At 38.8% G+C, this 22,667-nt stretch overlaps 1 protein-coding gene across 2 annotated transcripts in view; it reads right to left on the bottom strand.

The window, feature by feature from the left end:
* Positions 1-15,628: 15,628 nt before the first annotated feature.
* Positions 15,629-22,667, bottom strand: part of LOC308384228 (poliovirus receptor-like) — a 355,455-nt gene continuing 348,416 nt past the window's right edge. For both annotated transcript variants that reach the window (XM_080862686.1, XM_080862685.1), the window contains exons 9-10: positions 22,133-22,228; positions 15,629-19,757 (exon numbers count right to left, since the gene is read on the bottom strand). In XM_080862686.1, coding sequence (XP_080718812.1) covers positions 19,572-19,757; positions 22,133-22,228 — 282 coding nt within the window. In that variant the 3' untranslated portion in view covers positions 15,629-19,571. The remainder of the gene's footprint in view (positions 19,758-22,132; positions 22,229-22,667) is intronic.

Raw genomic sequence — 22,667 nt, forward strand, 5'->3', positions numbered from 1 at the left:
CAGAAAATGTAAACAATAAAAGCGAAACTTAGATTTAGATTCTAGATTTTCATAATTATACCTGACACCATAACATATGCAAACATGCTAAATTTACCTTGTGTCACACTAATAGGATTAATTTCATAACTTCAGGCCAGACATGAGTAAGTTTTTTTTAAAATAGTAAATAATATGTTCAACTATTCTGATACAATGATTTGTTAATGCTGAGGGAGGATGGCTGTTATCCAGCTGCAATTCATTTCATTTTCCGCTTCAACTTTTAAAAGGCATTTTTTGATTAAATGATGAAGATCTTTCCCGGCTTCCCAAACCAGATTTAAAATGAAAGCAACTCACAGTGTGTGTGTGTGTCATCTCTCACCCAATGTTGTTACTAAGAAACTGCCTGCATACATTAGTTGTAATCTAAATTACTTTTTCACAATATGATTACTTCATTCAAGGCTGGATTAACTAATATAAATGTTCTTCTAACCTTGACATAGATTGCGAATTATTCCCCCCCGCCACCAACTCCTTGCTCAAGAGAGTCATTAAAGCAACTGTTTCAGGCAGAAAATCTAATTCATGAAATATACAGTCATTTTCCCCTCTCATTTAAATACAGCTGACTGATTGGTTTACAGCTGAGTAAAGGCTCAAGCAAGCAGACAGAATGTGAATTACTGTCGCCATGTTAATGATTCAAACTTTGAGCTATGGAGAAGAAGCAAAGGGAGCAATTAACCCAGTGAAATTAGCATCAAGAGACTGCAATGGCTCTTCGGTGGCAGAAATGACTGTGTAGAAAGACCTCCGCGATGAGAAACTTCCAAGTGTGCAAATGTGTGTAGGCCTGTTGTTGTTGTTTGCTCTAAAACGAATGCTAAATGCAGTAGACAGAAAATTAATTTATAGATGAAATTACAGTTTAATTGCAGGATATTATGGCATAATTATAAGCTGTCAGTTATTTTACTAAATGATTTTCAGGAAACCTAATGAAAGCGATTCACAGAGAATATCTGACGGAACATCATAATTAATGTTGCACAAGAATGTCGCTATGAAAAATCAACAGCTGGGCCTCTAAAGTTAATATAGTCTAAACTTGGGCAACTTTTTAAAAAACTGTACCTCATGACACATTTGTTAAAAAGTATTTCTAAGTTACAAAGTGTCTCTCTAACCTAATAAATGTTGTTAATGCACTGTTATACAGATTATATATGATTTTAGGACTATCTTGTTGTCCTATTAGAACATAGAAAGATGAAATTTGGAGTCAAGAGAGTTACAATTGAGGAAAGCGGCTGTACTACTATGTGACTATGCATTCACTGCAAATGCTATCAGTACACTGGTGGCCATCATCCCATACAGTCCCATACATGTCTGCTGTAGGTGGCTTACCCACAAAACAGCAGGTAGTAAAATGTTTTGTTATTGCTTAATTTAGTGGGAGTGATTTTGGCATAATGAAAGCTACAGTTGTCTTTTTTGTTGTCTCCCATCAGGAGGCTGAAGAGGTAGTAGAGCTGTAACAGAATCAACTATGAACCCTGAGACATGAATCTTTTGTTTTGACATACATTTTACTTGCTGCTTACTTTATTTTCATGCACAGCTTAGTTTTGTTAAGCTAAAAAAACTCCTTGCTCCTTGTTTGGAGAACAAAATCACATGATTAGGATTAGGAAAAGAAAGAAAGAGAAAAAAATAGGTCACCTGCACTTCATGTAGCTTGTACATGTCAAAGTATCCTTCTGCAAGAAACTGAACCCTGAGTTACTCCCGATGCATCCATGTGAGTGTGAGATAAAGCACAGAGGAATACTTGACTGCCTTATCAATATCGGTACAAGTGCTGCATCAATATGTGTCTGAATGGGTGAATAAGACTTGTAGGAAAAAAAAATACAGCAAGTCAGAGTCAACAAGTAAGATAAAAGAAAACACAAAATCCAGGTTATGAATAGCATCTGCATTCTCTAGGAGACATGCTATAGCAGCCATCCCCAACCCCCGGGCCATGGACCGGTACCGGGCCGCGAGAGTTGAGGCTCGGGTGTGAAATTTATGGTTGCCAGGGTTTTTATTGTTATTTTTTTATGGGTTCCATCATTAACTCGGTTTCCCCGGGTCTTTTCCCGTGTGTTATGAATAATTCTTTTTTTTTTTTGGTACTGGTGCTGGTTTTATTTTGTTATATTTATCCGCGACACCTTAAAGGCTGGTCTGTGAAAATATTGTCTAACAAAAACCGGTCCGTGGCACCGCTGTGCTAGAGAATAACTTTTTATCTAACTTGCTGTCTAACAGAAATTACTGCCCTGCCTCGAAGCTACAACAGTGGCTCTCAAACGATGTGCAGAGCCAAACTGGAGGAAAGTCCGGATGTGCACTGGGATTTTATGTAAACCTTACCAAACTGACAATACACCAACCAGCTAAAGACAACAAGAAATTAATACAGCAAAAACTACCTGTCTTATTGAACGGGACATCAACAGCGCTATGTATGAGTACTTGGTAGAAGCTGGTGAATGCTAACATTGTGCTGAGCTATCTAAAAAGGCATTTGGAGACCAAATAATCCTTCTGAACAGTCAGTCTACTACAGTGCTGAATGTGAACCAGAGACAGAAAGATTGTTTGTTGGACTGAGAGCAAAACTGTTGCTAGTGTCATGCTAGGTGCTTTCATTCAACAGTACAATCAAAAGAAAACTGGGCAATCACACAGAGAGTATTTTCTACAAGTATGAATACAGGTGTGCCTCTTGTTCTTTGAGCAAAATATTTGAAAACCATAACTCTACCGACAGCTCTGCCAGCATCTGTGTGACTAGTAACAACTACTAACTACTGATCAATCGGGTGTTGACATCCAGATCTCACGGCATATAAAAGTCAGGGATCACCAGAGTTACTAGGAGTCATTTTTGAGTGCCATGAATGTCAGTTCTCGACAGCTGATCAAATATTAATATTAGATCTCAGCTGACTGCAGTTGACAACCACGCTGCTAATTTAGCTAAATCTCATGTTTGTGAAGCACAGCATTATCAATGCATGAACTGGCGCTGGAGGAATGAGCCTGCAATTTTAATACTACACATGTATTTCACAGCTTGTTCTTTAATTAAATCTCCCAAGGAAGTGAAGTATATTATAATGAATGCCTGGAAGGTGGGTGCAACCATTGAATAGCTACATCACCTCCACTTGGAATTTTTCCACATTAGTTTTTCACACAAAATCAAACTCCAGTGTTATAGGTCCTTTAATTTTGTGCAGATCTAACCCATTTTCAGTGGCAAAAACATAATATAATATTTTATGTATATTGTATAAGAACCTGCTGAAACTAACAATAACTTTTCTGTCATTTAAAAACAATCTCTGCATAGACAGGCTCTCCTGTGTTAGGTTTCAGATATGTCATCAGAGCTTGACGCACCTAAATCTGATCTGTGACATTTTACTCCAGTCATTTTTAATTGCAACCCTTTGAATTCTATTGCTCTTGACAGTTTTATTCATGTTTTCATTTCCCCATTTCACCTTTTGTTATTGTTCCCATTGTTTGTACATTATGAGACCTGAGTGTAATATTAACTTTAAACAAATTTGATTCGACAGCATAATTAGATATGAAGTGCCTCAGGCTGGGGACTGCTCTACGCTGCAGTTCCTCAACTTAGACACAAGGGGGCAGTGTTACCACAGATGGCTGTTGAGAGGAATGACGGGCGGTTACACACTTCTGCACACACTCACAGTCAAGCACACACACATGCTTGCGCGCCAGCACATACACAGTAAATAATGTCTATTGTATGTGGGACTGTAATGGTGCCTGACAGCGTGTCGGTCTTGTTCTCCTTTCTTTACTCAAATTGCTCCCGCAGAAGATGAAAAAAGCCAGAACCAGAGGTGTTTGTCAATTCTGCAATATGGGATGATTATATGTGGGTGTTTGGAGATCCATGGAATAGTTTCTGTAATGTGAATAAGTGTGCTTTATGTGTATGGGTGACTGCTGTGGGTAGATGGAGTACATGTTTGTATGTTAAACATGAGAGTGCATGAACAAGGATGTGTAGAGGTGGGCAGAAGGTGCATTTTGCGGTTTTTATCCGAGAGTCTAAATGTCAGCATGGCGCCTTTTCTCATTTGTGTGTGTGTGTGTGTGTGTGTGTGTGTGTGTGTGTGTGTGTGTGTGTGTGTGTGTGTTGTGGCATCTAAAACAGGTTCCTGTGCCTTAACTGTTTCACATTGTTCCTGCTGAGACATACAGAACTAATCTACCTGGATTTGTCAGAGAGGAAAAAGAACAGCAGCCGCGGAGTTCACGATTATCATGTACACACATGCACATGCAATTTAAAATGCTTGGCACCCACTGAATTAAATTATAATTTACAAGAGCCTCTTTGTTTGGGTTGTCTGAATTCAATTTGAGTTTAACTGTTTTCCTGATTCTTACATACGTGCAGGCGCACGCAGACACAGACACTACAGAACAGTTGTTCTGTGTCAAATAGCTGTAATTAGATGAGGTTCAAAGAAAAGGAAAACAAATACACCTGAGATGAGCACGGATGTCGGTACATGCCAGATGTAATCCTGGTTGTGTTGTGAAATGGAAATTTAAAAAGCACAAAGACAGGCGCTGGCTGCTTTCCCCCTATAAAATAGACCAAACCAAGAAATCCCAGTAAAGTCCACCATCCATCATTGATGTTACCTGGTAAATCATGATGAGGTGGTGTAAAGGCAGGAAGAGACAGCTATAGGGAGGACTTTTAAACTTTCAGATAAAGACGGCGTCCCCTTCCGCCTGGAGACTTCTCTGATGCAGCCTGCGGCGATAGCATCTCTGCTGAGGAGCGGCTGTTGTGCAGACAGCAGGGTTTTCTTCCTCGTTCACCTCCTCAGTACTGAGAAAGACAAAATGTCAGACAGCAAGAGGGAATGTTGCAGCTGATATAATTTCTAATTCGGTTATGAGGACTGTGAGGACAGAGCTTGGAAAATAAACAGCTTTTTACAAATCCAACGAGCTGTCGAGGCTTTTAAGACTTGCCATTGTCGTTATAGCTGCATCCTCCTTGAAGTTCACCACAGGTGGAGACTGGAACTCATGAACAACATCAACTAATCTTCTGAACAGTATATTTTTTTTAATAATGATAGAGTGTGGCAGCAAACCACAAAGGAACAGTCGATTCTTTCATGACTGTAATCTCAGTCAAGCGTATTTATAATAAGCGACTTTAGGGGTCGCTACAGCGGATCATCTACCTTCATCTCACTCTATCCCTGCTCCTCTGTCACACCAACCCTCTGCATGTCCTCCTTCACTACACTCATGAACTTCATCCATCATCTACACCAGCAGTCAAGCTCTATAGTCTTGCTAACGACCTACTAATTTTATTCAGGTGTGCTGCAACAGGGACACATGGAAACATTTCAGGACAGCGGCCCTCGAGGACTACAGTTCGAGACCCCTGGTCTACACTATCCCTCCTGCAGATCTTTCCAAACCATCTCTAACTTTATCTCCAAACTGTTCAACCTGAGCTTTTCTCCTTTCTAATCACGTCCCTCCTGCTCACTCCCAGTGAAAATCTTTACCTCTTCAGCTCTGCCTTCTCGTTTTTTAGTCAGTGCCATAATCTCCGAACTATACATCATAGCAGCTCTCACTACCATCCCCTTCACTCTTGTTCTTATCCTTCTGTCAAATCACACCTACAAATCATACCTTATACTCGTCTCCACCGACTTCATGCTGCCTGCACTCTCTTCTTCACCTCTCTTATACACTGCCTGTTGCTTTGGGTGGTTGACCACAGGTACTTAAACCTTCACCAGCTTCACTCTTTGCATTTTCACCTTTCCACTTGTTGCCCTCTCGGTCACTCTTTCTTTCTTACTTCTACTGACTTTCATTCCTCTTCTTCTTCCTCTGGTGCGGTTGGTCCATGTTGGTCAGGACTAAAGAAAATACTGGATGGATTCTCATCAAATTTGTAAAAAGAATTACGATTAACAGATAAATTATCAGAAATTCCAACATCTGACTTTCTGTCTCTGTCATCTGATCAAATTTGTATTTGGTATTTTATTCGGCTGTACACTTCTGTTTGATAATAAGTTAAAAAAGGAAACTAAAAGCAAATCATAATAATCTAATCTAAAAGTTACACATGGATGCCTTGGGTAATATCATAAGAGAACATTGTTTATGTTTTCATTTGTGTGCAGATCACACCCAGTTGTATTCCTCTATGAAGCCAGATGACACAAATCGATCAGTTAGACATAAAAGCCTGGATGACTTGTAACTTTCTCCTTTTAAAATCAGATGAATTTCGAAGTTATTGTACTTGGCCTTAAAGAAATCTCAGAAATGGTGTCTAACCAGATATTTATGCTGGTTGGCATTACTTTGGCCTCTGTGAGAAATCTTATTTTTGATTACATTATGTTGAATAAATGTGTCGGAATGTGTTCTGTCAGTATTGCTAAAATATGAAACATCCTATCTCAGAGTGATGCTGAAAAACCAGGACTCACATTTGTTACATCTAGACTATACTACTGTAATTATTTATTATCAGGTGGTTCTCAGTAATGGTGTTTAAACCAGACAAACTCCATTATTAAGACCGATAAATTACTGGAAATCCTGTCAGAGCCATGTTTGAATTCTATGAACACCAGAGAATTAAAAGTACCCACAGGATTCTCCGAGATCCTTCACACATCTTACACTCTGCGTTTGATTGGCTCCCATCAAGACGTAGACTACGCTGTCCAGGATGTAAGGCCTGCCGTGCCTCAGCATCTTAACTCTGACCCTTTTCTGCCCAATATTCTGCTCTTTCTTGTCCCCTTTTATCACAGTTAGTGTGAATGGTGATTGGTCATTTTAGATCTTATTTATATTGATGCTTTGTGTTTATGCATGTTTGATATTCTGTCTGTGTCTTATGTGGTGCTCTCTGTGCTTCTTGGGCATAAATAAAGTGATTTGAATTGAATTCTAAAAGCTTCCTGCAAAGGGACCTTTGGTTGACCCAAAATGCTGAAGTGCAAATAAGTAACAGGGGTGATTATAACCAGTCACAGCTGATAGCTGCCGTTCACTGAGCCTGGTTCTGCTAGAGGTCACTTCCTGTTAAAATGTGGGTCTTCTTTACTACCATTACCAAGTGCTGCTCAAAGCAGCTCGTCTGATTGTTGGGGTTTTGCTGCAATACTGAAGGCTCTTTGCCTTATCATAGGCAGCAGTTGTTGTGAGTTGGAACTATATAAATAAAACTGAATTACATTGACTGGTGTACCTAACTAATAATGATGTCCATAGACTTGTTATTGCTGTTTATAGATAATAAGCATTACAGATTTGAGTGCTACGATGGTTATGGAAGTAACAATACAGCCTTCATCTAACAAATTATTTTTTTTTAAACTACATGACAGAGAAAAACATTAGCACCACTGTGCCAAAACCTTTCGAATAAAATGTACTCTTCTGGTTTTGACCTCTGCACTCTGCAGATTTTCATTCATTCAATCCTGTGTTGCTTATATAATGCCATCTCCCTGCAACAGCCATCTCCAGGCACTTTATAATGCAAGATAAGAACCACATCTTTGCATTTTTAGAGAGAGAACCCCAACAATCAGACAATCCCTTGTTGTCTGTGTGGTACTGTAATGGTACTTGACAGCGCGACGTTCCTCCTTCTTTTCTTACTCATATTGCTCCTGCAGAAGATGTAAAAGCTTCTTAGTATGCAGATCTTGGCTCACAGCCTCACAGGGCTGCTAGCACTGGTGTAGACCTAAGCACTTTTTCACATTACAGATTAGATTAGATTTGTGTGCTGCTATTGACATGCAAACCAACAACAAAAGGGCTCACGGCAAATGTTGCTTTTCCACATTTCATGACAAAGAATAGCACTCGCTTACCAAAACCTTTCAAAGAATGTTTGGGTTTCTCCGGCTTTCCTTACTGCAGTCTACAGATTTAAGTCGATTTTGTATTATTTCTACAATGGCAGTTCATATCAACAGTCACCTCAAGGCATGCTTTATTTGGAGGAAAAGGCCCTACACTATGAACAAGCATCTGGTGACAGTGAGAAGGAAAAACGTCCTTTCAACAGGAAGACAAGCCAGGAAAAAAAGGGCAGCCATCTGCTGTGATCGATTGGGGGTTAAGAAATAACAGTGGAACACGATGCCTGGGTAGACTGACAGCATTTTGCGCTTAAAGTTTTAGGTCATTTTTTTAAACATAGTTATTCCTGAGCTGAGTAACATGAATACCACAGAACATATTTTCAACAGCAGCTTTTTGATATGTGAGCTTGTAAAAACATTCCTTTTAGAAACATTTCAAAAATGACTTTTAAAATGTCAGACCATCATAACAACTGGTTTTCTTACAGCCCATACTTGTGGTGTTCAAAATGCTGCTGAACAAAAAGTCTCTTTCAGGCAAAATTATTTTCAAGCACATACCACAAGTCATTCCCTCTTTGATTCTCCAATGATGCTGCTTGTTTAAAGTGTCCAGTAATAACAATCTCATGCGTTCCTCCTCACAGCTATACTATTACATTCCTTCTATTTAGACCTCAATCACGATGGCTGTCTATCATCCTAAGCACAGTAATTAATCTCCCACTGATATTAAGTATTTATTTTATACAGCGCTCTGTAATTTACCAAATCAAACACAAAGCTTCTGTTGCCTCATTATTTTTCCTGTGGATTCCTGGGAGAATAACTGTCACCATATTATCCTGAATCTGTACCTGTTCACCACGATAAGGCAAAATAAAACAGGCTTTTTCAATCACTTCTGGAGTGCCGTAGATTCTCATTTTCTCTGGTGCCATTTTTCTCGGCGGGACTTTGACACAACAGGGGGCCCTTTCTTCCTCCTACTCCATGCCATTTTTCTCTCTCATCACATCTCTCCCTCTCGCTATTGACTACCTCATTGATTCACAGTCCCTTTGTCTATCTGACTCTCTTAATCTCTTTGAGTCTACCTCTCTACCTGCTTACACTAATCCCTCTATCTTGCAATTTCGTTACTTTCCCATTCTCACGTCTCGACTCTGAATCACAGACCTTTTCTCTCTCTTCATCTCAGCAATCATTTCTCTTCCTCCACCTTTTTCTTAAATCTACTCCTCACTCACGGTATTGGGAAACTCAGCAGTAAGTGGTTTCATTACTGTGAATAATTGCAGGCTGAAGTTGCTTGCTATAGAACACAGACTGCATTTAGCACAAGCGGATCTAGCATAAAAATAAGCCTAATTGAAGTTTAATCAAAATTATAAACCGAAATGAATTAAAGGACAGCAAATCTAAGGCGCTTATCACATTATTTTAAGACAACTCGCATTATTTAGAAAAATCACATTAGTGGCAACAATCTTTCAAATCGGACATAAAAATGTAAATCTGAAGGTTTCTCTTAATTGTCATTCATAGCAGGAAGACAAAACTCCAGACTATCAAATCTCAAAATATGCAAGCGCCACACAATTTAGCTGTGTAGAACTGAATGCAACACGTCTTTGTTTAGCGATCATTAACGCCTTAATTTGTTAGATAAGATGTGGCTGCATACAACATGAAATAAAGACTTCAATGGAAATCTAATGTTAGTTAATGAGCTTATGAAGGGAAGGATTGCTGCTTTTATATTCATGAAATAAGCCTGATGTAACCAAAATAATGAAAGAAATAAGACTCTAGGAAAAGCCTGGTAAATTCTGAGATTAGCCAGATGATTAGCTGCTGTACAAATGTGTACTTTAACACACACTTCTCCTGCTAGCATCACACACATAAAACACAGTGGGATGGCACAAGGACAATGGATCACAAGACGCCTCCAGGTTGCTTAGGCCACCTTCCCAATAACTCCTCCCATTCTCCTTGTCTCACTTTAAAGCCACCAAAGGTACCAACCTTTCTCTGGTGTTCCCCCCAGTGCTACTTACATACCTGTCCAAGAGTTAACATTTTAAAAAAAGACCTATTTTCACTTACTTTTTGTCAACTCTGGGTTAACTCATGGTTTTTGTCAAGTTCAGAGTTCACTGGGTTGGGAATGGTTTCAGATATCATCATCCTTAGATGGGGTAGAAAATGGAGCGCGTTTAAGGTGTCCAGAGCTGTAAAAAGACCCAACAATTTCTTAACCCTAGCAAATAGATTTTTCACAAGGTGGTGAAAATAAAAATCAAGTGACAAAAACAAAGTAAATTTAAAAAAAAAGAGTACAAGATGAGACGTGCCTTGAAAATAAAAACACTGGTACTTGTACTGAAAAGAAAACTGAAATGCAGACCCCAGACTAAGTGTGAGCGCTCCCATATGAGCTGTAGTCTTTAAACCAAAGGCCAAGTATATGAAGGTAAATAAACAAATCAAACAAAAAAATGACACTGAAAACAAACTGAAGTGTAATTACATTTGCACAAGGCAAAACTAAGCGAGTGACTAATTACTGAAGCTAAAGATACAAAGATTGAGAAAGATTTGATGCACTGAACGAAGGGATGCAGATTATTCTACATGGGGAGAGCATAAATCAGGGAAGCCACAAAATGTTGGTGGAGCGACACACCAGTGAAACCAGTCTCTTTCTTTGGTTGTTCAGAACTCCAATACAGATGGGGAAACTATTGGAAGAAGCAGATATAAATGGATACCAGACAGTGCTTCATTTACACCTTCACATTTTCATAGATTATAATCTAACTGCTATTGGAAGAAATGTGTCAGTTCCTAACAACAGAGAGTAAGCTCACATGAGCCGTGAACCTGCTGTGCCGTTTTGTCTACACAGCCTCAGACTACGAAATCAAATAAGGCTGATGTACCTGCCTTAAACTTCCTGTTGCTCCCCAGTATAACATCCAGTCTAATTTATCAGGACACAGACAAATTGTGAAGATGCATCATCCATCAAAGGTTTGTCAGAATCAAACTTCAGATGCCAGAGATGTCAGCTTTGACTGATTTCCTGATTTCACTGGATGGGAAACGTAAATCAAGTCAATGGCAAGCCTCTCTACAGTAGCTCTGGCCTCGCGGTTTCATCATCCATGCTCTTAAAAATTTATTACGACCGTCCATCACATGACAGCATGCGTCTCGGTCTGATTTGAACGAAACAACATCTGATGCCTGACCCTCTCCTCGTTCACTTTATATCTTTGTCAAAAGCAGAGCCCAGCAGGGACCAGGATGAACTTAAGATACGGTTAATTAGCTACAAAAGTGAACAAATGCTCGCTGACAATGAGTGTGTCTCATCTCATTTGATCTGACAGGGCACAGCGGAAGCCACACTATAAGCTTAAAATAAAGTGCAGACCTGCTGCCAGGGAACAGGAATATAGGATCTTATGAACAGAGGAGAATAAGAGTTAAAGAGCCATATTTTACATCCTGTGTTAGTTTACTTGATGATGGAGCTGCAGGACACGATTACTTACAGCTTATCAGTTTTCCGTAAATAAAAGTCCTTCCAATAGACAGAGCACCCTGCAGATTTAATAAATATCTTTCTGTTTATGACTTTTAAGTTGGTGCAGAGCTCACAGCGGCTTCAGATCAGCTCCACTCAATGACAACTGTTAATAAAAAAGTGAAATACAAACACTGACATAAATTGTTGGAAAGTGAGCACTGAAATACAGATTGTTACTATATTACAATACATCAGGTCTAGTAACAATAAGCAGTTGTTATTGATGATTCATTTTGTGTTAAAAGTCTAATGTTTTGATCCGTTTTTTTAAAGGCATAAATACTTAAACAGGATTTTTCTAATCCTAAATCACTTTTTACTACTCGCCCCATTCACACACAATAATGCAGGGCTTTATTCTTTGCCTTTAAACACTATCGCCTGTGATGCACACACTCACACACCGATGGATGCCTCAAGGTGTACTTTGAGGTTCGATATCTTGCCTAAGGACACTGTGATGTGCAAATGTTTGATGCTTACTTTTAACAGACATTGCAGCAGATTTTCACCTTGGTTAGAGTTAATTGTTAAATTGGACATATTACAGTTTGTTTTCTCTCATATATACATTTTTAAAGTAGTGAAAGCTGCTGTTAAACATAACCAGGGATTCAAACAATAAGATTGGTGTATGTACAGCTAATCCCCAAACTTCAGTTCTTCTGCTTGATGTTATCAGTGAGCAGTGTTGGTCAAGTTACTTGAAAAAAGTAATCAGTAACTAATTACCGATTACTTCCCCAAAAAAGTAATCCTGTTACTTTTCTGATTACTTATTTTCAAAAGTAATTAATTACTTAGTTACTTTTTTAAAACACGATTTACAACCTGAATAGGTGATAAAGCGATAGATCTTTCAGCCCAATTCTACTTTTTCTACAATCCATCATACAAAATGTAATCAAATGGAAAAGTCCCTTTTTAAAACTTGTTTTATTAGTTTTAATCTTTTAACTTTATGCATCAAGCAAAAATGTAATTATATGCAACATTCTCTGACTGGAAGAAATTAGTTTAACATTTAAACTTATTTTCTACACATTCCAGCACATAAAATATGTATATATATATTTTGTGTTTACACTCACTCTTTCAAATAGATGCAAGTAAAACACAGCAGAAAATAAATAACATCAAAGACTCAGCGGTCCTTTTACTCTATTTTCACCTGTAAAGCAGGAGTGGGGTAGGCGGAGGTTTACCCTGGTGCAGGTGTGCCGCAGCGGTCAGTTGAAGAATCCGCGAGTTTCTCTGTGAGTTTCCCATTACGTCGTAGCTACTCGGTGCTTGCTTGGAAGTTTAGGGGTTTTTTTCGCTGTAAAAAGAAGTTTTCTTCCCACGCACGATGGACGCTAATGTTTTTGTCACTTTTTATGGAATCAAACTCAAAGTAAGGTCAGTACTTCCACGCTTTAAACGCTGCATGCTCATACTCTCTCCCGCACTCATATATGATCCATTGTTGATCTGCACACAGCTGTTGTCACAAACGTCGCACTCGCTTACGTCACTGTCATGAGACATTCTTGCAAAAAAATCACGGTTTTAGTAACGCTGTAACGCAGCGTTCCTACGGGAAAGTAACGGTAATCTAATTACCGTTTTTGCAATAGTAATCACTTACTTTACTCGTTACCTGAAAAAAGTAATCAGTTTACAGTACTGTTTACTGCCCATCTCTGTCAGTGAGACGGGATATCATCTTCCATATGGTCATTTCAGATGCACAGTTGTCCCATGAGCACAGAAATCCACTTTCAGTCTAAAATTACTCTTTATGAGGGACACTTAATCAGAAGAACATTTGCTTCAAGTGAGAATTAAAACAGGAGAAGCTACAACTTCCTGTTTAGCTTCTCCAAACAGAGGATGAACTGAGGTGTGCTTTAAGGTGCAGCATGAGACACCTAAGGATTATTTGTGATTATTGTTCTACGCTTCTGCAAGAACAGAAATAATACAAATATGGAGCTGGAAATAAATAAGTGTAATAAGTGTTCTTTTGGAGTGCCAATACTTTTATAAGGAAAGGTTGTAGAAGAGAGTTTACCCAGATATAACTACAAAATCATTTAAAAGTCGATGTTTTCTTTCCAAAATAGATCGCTTTTTATTTGAACCTAATCTTCCACATCTTCTTTTAAACAAGGTGGTTTCAAACTAGTTTTCAAGGCAAACAGAACAACACAGTGAACAAGGAATCAATAAAAACATTTCAAGAAGGATAATAATAAAAAAAAGATGCCAAAAATCTGTGAACTCCAACTGGAATGCACGTTTCTATTTTGAGAGGAGTTTGCTGTTAATTCCATTTGAAAGGTTGCAAGGCTTCAAACCGGATAGTATGATATGTTGTATGAAATATGTTGTTATAAAGGTGTTATCTCTTTTGCGACAAACAAGATGTTATTGTTCACCTTGTACAGGGTCCTGGTTGGTTTCCTAGCAACACCAATTTGACGTGTAAAGAGGAAAGACCTTGCCGGATTTTTGTTGACTGAAGCTTCATCGCTCGTCACCTGTAACAACTGGTTGCTGGTTTATCCTCCTGAGACCCAGGGAAAAAAAGTATTTTGATGTAGCCACTAACTACAAGTAAGGCTTGTAGTTAGTGGCTACTTTGAGTTTTTGTTTCCCAGCAAAGGCGTCTGTAACCAGTTATGGGTGGCTAGGCTACACCAACTAATTGGAGGCACTGAAGTAAACGTCTCCACTGCCCTTTTTTTTAAGAGAGACTAGTTTGTGCTTCAGGTTTGGGCAGAGAAATTCTAATATATTTTATTTTGTTACTTAGGGTTGGGTAGCTTTTTAGACACCACACCAGCTACCAGGGTCATATCATACCATTTGCATTATACAATATTAAATAGTAATCTTTCACTACCATTGGTAATGGCTACATACAAAGGTTTCAGATGTACGATTGCTGTGTTCCACTGCGTCCTGCGTTTTTAGTGGGTCACAAGGATACAACACTACAGATTAAATGCTTTACAGTTTTTGTACCATTTACGTTCACAGCCGCCATTTTTCCAGTTGGAAATCCAACTTGAAGTATTCCAGTCTGGGAAATTCTGACTTCCCTTCAGCTGGACTGCAGCTAGTGTAAAAGGAAGTGCTAAATTAAAACATCAAACAAAACAGTGAAAAGAGCCCCATTTCTCTGCCAACTTATCTAACTACCTAATTAATTACCTGAAGAAGATGTCAATGAAGCTGTTGATGCCTCATTAAAAGTTTTATCATCATGGGTTCAACTTCTTGTACACTGACAACAGGCGTGCTAACGTTAATTGCTCGTCCTTTGTTGAGGTTGGCTTTCAGGCTTTCAAGTAGGTACACTCTTCAGCTTTTAGACATATTTTGCATTTGACCAGTCGCTTCCTCAGATTAGATGTGTTATCATGGCTACCACAAATGTTGCAGAGAGAATTACATCACATTTTGAAAAGTAAAGCCACACATGATACTGCTTGCTGCCTGCCACAACCAATACAGCCACGTGCATTTGTTTTTTTAGCGTGTTGCAGGAGTGACGTCACACATTCAGGGTCTCTTTCTTCCTCTAAATTTGAAAACAAGCCTAGATGTTATAAGTCAGTATGCTAAAAGTTTACATTAGTACAGTAATTAGCAGATGTGTATCTCAAGTTGCAACTTTAGCATTTGTTAGCCAAACTTGCTAGTAATAGCTGGTAACTTTAACCTGTCATCCACATATGATCCCCTTTGACTTAGCCAAAATGCTAACATTTGTGAGGTTTCAAAACTCCTGGTGATGTCATGATGATTGTCACTGCCACCTTTTAATAAACTGAATACAAGAATATAAAATAATTGCTAACAATCATTAGCAAAAGTTGTCTTTTCACAAGTAAATTTTGCAAAATGACAAATTCGAAGCTCAAACATTGCCAGATGTTCGACAAACATTACCTGAAGATATTAATCACAATCTTTGGGCTCGCCACATCTTTAACCGTTCAGATTAATTCTGGCTCCTGGGAAGATGTTAGAGGTAATAATGACACAGGCTTCTTGTCTTTTGGGTTTACATTTTATTTGACAAGACAATGAGTTGTAAAACATGTACAATAGGATTCCCAAAAAGCATACAAAATGATAATTGATCTGTGATACACAAAATAAAAGAAAGAAAACCCAATAAACACTCACATAAGATGATTTGATCTCCAGTGTTTTTGTTGTTTTTTCTGTTTTAGCACTGTCACTATCAATGTCAAACACATCCCGTGTTTGTGTATTTCCCAGTTTCGTCATCTGTTCTACTGTCAGAGAAGAAATGTGAGAATTGAAAAGCTAAAAATAACATAAAGAAGGCACGTCTGGCTCCGTGATAAAAAGCTGTGATGACAATGAATGAACGAGAGATCGGAGAAGAAAAACAAAACAAAGAGGGTGGATGAGAGACTGAATACAGACTGAACAATATTACCACTGGCATTCACAGCTTGTGTTTCTGGAGCTGAACTAATAACAGAGGAAGTGGGGAGACTGAGCAAAGCACCTGGGCCAAAAGGCAACACTGCACCTCTCACAGAGGGAGGAAGCCGGAGCCTTTATCTGACAGATAATCCATGTAAAATCACTGCACTTACCTCCGATAACCATCTTGTAACTGTGGACCCATGCTGTTTGGCAGCCTGTAGTGTAAACCGAATTGTGTTTTTGCAGTTTGCATTTTATGAGTCAGCTTCATATCTATTCCTGGAAATGGCAACAATCTAATTCCAGATACCTCACAATGAAGCAACTCTATTAAACGCAAGGCTCTGGGAAAAACCGAATGATCCTTAAATGAGACGGCAGAGTCGAAACTCAGAACTGAATGGTTTGCTGAGTCATTGGTCTCTGATATAATGGGTCCCAATGATTGTCTTTTCCCTCTTGCTCAATCTCTCAAGAACAGCCTCCTGGCTAACGCATTAAACACAATAAATCCACAGGAAACTAAATATTCATTCATTTTGTGAAAATAATTTAGCAACAAAAAAGAAAAACCATTACACTGACTTCCCTTTATGACAGTTTTGTTCTGTGTCGGGGCTATAAAATACATCATATACGATTGTCTGACACTGCACCATATAAGCGAGTCAAAAGGCCGTATACTTGTTAATGTGGGGCGACTCTTCTTATAAAATATGGAAATAGGCCCATGCAGCATGCAGACATTTCCTCTAATGAGAATAAACATCTTAGTGGGACAAAGTAGGTATGCAACAAAAACTTTTAACACTATTTGCTGCTTTAGAAGTCCTCTTTTATCCTCCATCTGGCCGGATTTAGCTATACATTAGCTAGCAAATCAGCTAATTTCAGCTAATTGTCGCATTATGAAAACTGTAAACATAATTTGGAAAACACGCATGCCTCTTTTGGGGACAAATGATAATGTAGCAGCATAAAGTGGGACTATTATAATGACTAAGCATAGTGCATATGAAGAAAACAAATGATTGTCATACTGTATGTCGGCAAAACAAATATCATCTGGCGTCTACTGTGCAGAGTGAAAGCTGTGATCAGAATTTTTCTACTTTGTTGTTTTAATTTCCCATAAGTCTTCCAGTTTTTCCTTAATCTTATGTTATTATTCTATCAATCTACGTTCACCATGCACCACTGTATCCCTGTCTCTCTCTTTTGTTTCCATCTATGTCTACGTGACACCTCCATTAACTTTTATACCTGCTGACAAATCTGCAGTTTATCAGCCGCCCGCCTTTCTCTGCCCTCTGACAGTAAACACGATGGCTCTGAAAGATTTGTGCGGCTCAAAGTCTGAAGCAAGAACCCAAGATTAAGAAAAAAAAGTTGGCGTATTTTTGTGTGAGCTGGGCTCAGTGGCCGTAAGAGACGACGATTCCATGCTGACTGCATTTTAAGATTAGTGCTCGAGACTAAAACAGGCAGCTCGCGGAGCCGTCGTGAGACGGAAAAAAAAAGGAAAAAATAAAAACAAAAAAATATCCCGCTCTCTCAACTTAAATTGGACTCGTGGTGTGCATGAGTATGACAGATGCATTGAGACAGAAATGAAAAACAGCTTTCTTTTCTGACATTCAGAAATGTTTTTACAAATGAAGATTATTCCGCAAACAGCCTTGGGAAAATGTTTCAACAAGCCACCGATCATGCCATGCAGAGTAATATGAACACGGAGTAAAATCCACATCATTTTTTTATATACTCAAAAACATTTTAGTATTAAGTGACAACCTTGATGCACCCGTGAAAAGCAAAATAGTAATATACACTTTGTTTTGTCTTTTTTTAGTCGCTCGTTTGACATTTAACAAACTTCCATCCCCTGTACAGAGGCACTGATGACACTTACACTTGTTTATTTTTTTATGTGTACACATTTCACCAACAATATATTATTCATCAATATTATCAATACTATTTACACTGTCCATGATTTGGTACCATCATCTGACATCTGTAAAGACCAATTCTTGATTCAGCCTGAAGGCAAAGTTGTCGCTCGCCTTCTTTTTCGCGTTTTTTTTCCCTTTCAAGTCGACTCTTGGATAAAATGCAGACTGCATATTTTCGACATGTGCGAAATGATCTGCATATATCGGATTTTGTGACCATTCTAATCTGTTAAAATGGCTGTAATGGCAGTATCCTTCTAATATATGCCGAGCATTTACACATTTTGTAATACATTCCTTATGATGTTTTCCTCAACTCTAACTGTGTGATTTGTTAGAGGACTGAAAGCAAAAATTGGTGGAGGCTTTTTGTTTGTGTGTGTGCACTCCTGCGTGTGTGCTTTTCTTTAGTCTCCTTCACTCCCCAGCCCACACTCTTACCGACTCTTGCAATTAACAAGAACAAATATGAATCGTGGACTTTAAATGATGTGATGTTGCCAGGTTACAGAGCTTGAAAATGATGTCACTTCCCCTTCGTTAGCGCTAACGAGCAGCCCCGTCGCTCTGACAGTTGCAGGGACAGATGAGGCTCTTTGACAACATAATAAAGTGGAATGTTTCTCTATTGGACCGTAATCTGGGCAAGGATGAGTTGGGGGGTTTTTTACAGTTATTTTGGGACTTGACAAATAACTGAAATGTGTTTTCAAATGTCTTGAGCGATTAATGAAGCTGCCTGGAGAGCCAGATGATCAGGCTTTGGACTTCCTGGGGTTGAATTCAGCCTCGTCTAAACTCAAGCAGCGGCAAAAGAGGAGTGCTTTGAAAGGACTTCAGATGTGGTTGTTTTACTTCCCCTGTAGTACTCGGCTCCCTGGTGTTTCATCTTGACTTAGAGGGGAACTTACTTTCCACAGATGTGAACTGAAGAGCTCAGGACTGGCAGCCTCACATACAACAAGAATTTTTTGACCGTGTGGTCATCGCACGAGATGTTGCATATTGCGTCTGATAGCAAATCAAACAATTTGCTAACACTACACAGAAGTAGGGCACTGTGTAGTCCAGTTCACGTGCATTACACAAGCTCTTGACCATCTAATTAACTTTTTTAATTATTGTAAATTGTGATTTCACTGGCTCTCTGGTTTTCTAATATCATGGATTACTATGTGCGTGTGTCTGTCACGATGTTTTGTGTTGTAGCTCTAGGTTGTCTGAAAGCTAATGGCAAGATGTTCCAGTTGGCTCCAGTTGGCAGAGGTTAAAAAATAAAATTAATTTAAAAAAAAGCTGTTTTTACTTTAACTGACCGAATTCTTTGTCTCAAGTACCATTACGACAGATTAAAAAAAAACTATTTATATTAAGTGAGAAAATATTTAAACCCATAACACCCACTAAATAAGAAAGGTAAATAAAAATAAATTGAAAACATTCATCATGTGTGGACTAAAACTTTTTAAACATTTGTAAATGTTTACAAGAAAAATGGCGGAAACGTGTGCTTGCCTTTACTTTTCATGCTAAATAACGTGACCTGGAATTTGCCCATATGCCTGTGACGTGGTGTTCCGGTTGCCAAAACTAGACGTACATGGCAGGAGAAACAAAGCTTTCGCCACGAGAAATGTTGGCAGCCGGCACCTCGTGATTAGAAGAATCCAAATCATTGCTATGGTGACCGTCTGCTGCATGATCTTTGCGCTCTTTGTCGTATTTGACTGGAGGGGCTCTGCCGTTCAGGGCTCCGGTGGTCTCATCGTCCAGGTTCTGCAAAGTGGACACATAAACAGGCTTACTATCCCATACTTTATCAGTTACTATTATAATTGTTATAAGGTGATATTATGTAAAGAGTGGATTCAGAAAAGCATTCAGCTTTTGCACACTTTACTGTATTGTAAATTTTGTTTTTTTACCACAGCTTGCTCTGGGCAGTACTGTACCTACTTTTAAAACATAATTTAAGTCTATAGTGCAGTAAAAATCAATTATAAGGTTTTTTGTCAACTTTAATCCAATAAGCCACATTTTCTTGTTAACATCACCCCAATCTGAAATCCTACAAAGCTTTATCAGAATTCATTCAAAATTTTTGAGCTATCGAGTTTGCAGACAGAAAAGAAAGCAGCCTCCTTAGTGGAGGTAATAATCTGTGACATCAAAGAATTCAGACCCTCGCTGTCGTCTAATGCAAACTGCGCTCAGGTGAAATGATGTTTGTTTAAGAGTGTTGCTACATAGCTAAACAACAACTGTTAAAATGGTAAAAGATGAAAAGCTGTCCTGTCAGGTTTTGTCTATGAAGGTTCTCAATCATCCAGGTCATCGAAGTCTAAGGAGCTTGGAAAGAAAAGTGTCTGGACTTCTTTGAGTTGCTTGAAGACGTTTCACCTCTCATCCGAGAAGCTTCTTCAGTTCTAAGGTCAAATGGTGAAGAGTCCCAGATTTAAACCCTGTGGGAGTGTCCCCCCAAGAGGGACAAAGGACCCCCTAATGATCCTCTACCAAAGTCCTTTCAGATTGTTAGCAGGACATCAAGAAAACTTTTTAGAATTATTTCTAATGTGCAATAAAGACAACTTTTTACGTGCAACTTTGCAATCAAACTCAGCATAAAGTGACATCTATTTAAAGGCTGAACTGACCAGATTTACCCCCCAAAACACCATCGTGGACGTCCGGCACTTGGTGGGATCCTGAAGGCTGTAATTAGTGTTTGTTGTAATTAATTTTTGCTGTAATTAAGCCTTAAAAACCTGATTGGATTCCACATGCGGTAAATAGAATTGAATGGATATAGTTTAGGTACAATTCTTGAATGTGAAATCGCACAAGTAAAGTTGCAAAAACCAACATGTGAGGAAGTATTCACAGACGAACGTGTTGGTGTAGAGCTGTTACTGTGCTATCAGTGATCCCAAAGTTGCATCCACTGATGTCATTGGCTGTGGCCATGCTAAAAAAATGTACAACGTTTCCCTGCCTCCCATAAAGATGTTAATGGAACTGGCCCCGTCTTTTAAAATAGAAAACACTATGTAACCTTTGGCTCCGCAATTGCTCTGCAGATGCAGGAGAACATGCTGGAAAGCAGTTCATTAATTAGGCCTTAGAGGTGGAACAGCTAGACAGAAGCCACTCTGGACTAAAAGGCACATGGCGGCCTCCTCAGAGTTTGCCAAATGGCATTTAATGCACTCTGAAAGCATCTGATGAGGCAAATATTGAACTTTTTGGGCAGAAATAGAGGGTTGAAGAGAGAAGGATGAATGGAGCCAAACACAGAAAAGTCCTTGAAGAAAACATTTTAAAGCGTGCGCTTGTCCTGAGACTGGGGTGATTTTTCACCCCAACAATCACGCCAGTACCTTGTAAGTTTTGCTACACATGGGAATCTCTAACTTTCATTAAGTGGCCCAAATTTAACCCCTCCTGCCCCCAAACTGTGGAAGGACTGAAGATGTTTAACATCTGCTTTCATTCAGTCTGGAAATGGATCCGCCACGATGAACCGCCTAAATCCATGTGTGCAAGCATCTACAGTCACAGGAAAACTCAAAGCTTCTGCCAAAGGGGCTTCTACACTGAATTAAAAGTATGAGTACTTTACATAAATGCATGTTTTTACTTGATTATTATTATATTAAGCGTAGACTAAAGGGTAAAAGCACAATTTTTATCCATTTAAAATTAAACCTACAGTCCAGTAAAGTGCGCAGAAAGCAAAGAGGTCTCAATACTTTTGGAATTAACTGTATGTGATTGTCAATAATATATGTAAATCAGTTGACCTGAAGACTACAGAATGTCTCTTAAGTAATTATCACAACTCATTTACATACCAGAGGGATTATGGAATAACACAGGAAGTTGTGAAGACTTTCATTTTTACATTTAATTAGAATACCATTTTATGAAGTTCAAGTAATTATTCACAGCTTAATATTAATAACAGTTGATTGATTGGTACAAAGTGAAAACACCATGAGGTCCCCACAACAGTGTGTAGCTGTCCAAACAGATATGGAGCCCCTGTGGCTGAAGTGTGGCTCATGTGTCAGTGAGCAAAACATGCTTTTGTATCTGCGAGCATGTTTGTGTGCGTGTGTGTGTGTGTGCATATTTATGTGTGTTATAGTTACAGTGACAGGCTCTCTCCCTGTGGGCTCGTAGTAAACCTCTCCTGGGCTGAGAGGCGCCGTCTCTGTGGCTGTGGGAGGCTCTGATGGCTTGTTGAGCTGCATGTACAGAAACCACATCAACACACAGGGAAGAGAGCAAAGTGGAAACAGTGCAATAAAATAGGATCTTAGAGTGAGAATATGTAACCTGTGAGAGAATAACACACTCTTACACGTGTGTGTATTTGATGTACACACACGCACAATGATTCATAGTGGTTTCATTTACAAGCATGAAAAGATGTTTTCAGCACACGACCTTTGCCGTTTTGTTACTACGGCCAATAATCAGAATTTTCACAGAAATAAGTTAAAATTGAAAAAAATAATTGGGTTCCACATGTCAGTAATTCAATTGTCGAGAGAGCTTTCGCTTGATTTTAACATAACATTATTTTAAATAATGAAAGGGGCAGGGAAGGAAAATTCAGGAGGCTTAGCCTAATATTTTGGAGCTTACCTTTTTTAAAGGCAATCACTGCAATCAAGCCTTTCT

The sequence above is a fragment of the Rhamphochromis sp. 'chilingali' genome (assembly GCF_963969265.1).
Source record: "Rhamphochromis sp. 'chilingali' genome assembly, chromosome: 17".
Classification (NCBI taxonomy): domain Eukaryota; kingdom Metazoa; phylum Chordata; class Actinopteri; order Cichliformes; family Cichlidae; genus Rhamphochromis; species Rhamphochromis sp. 'chilingali'.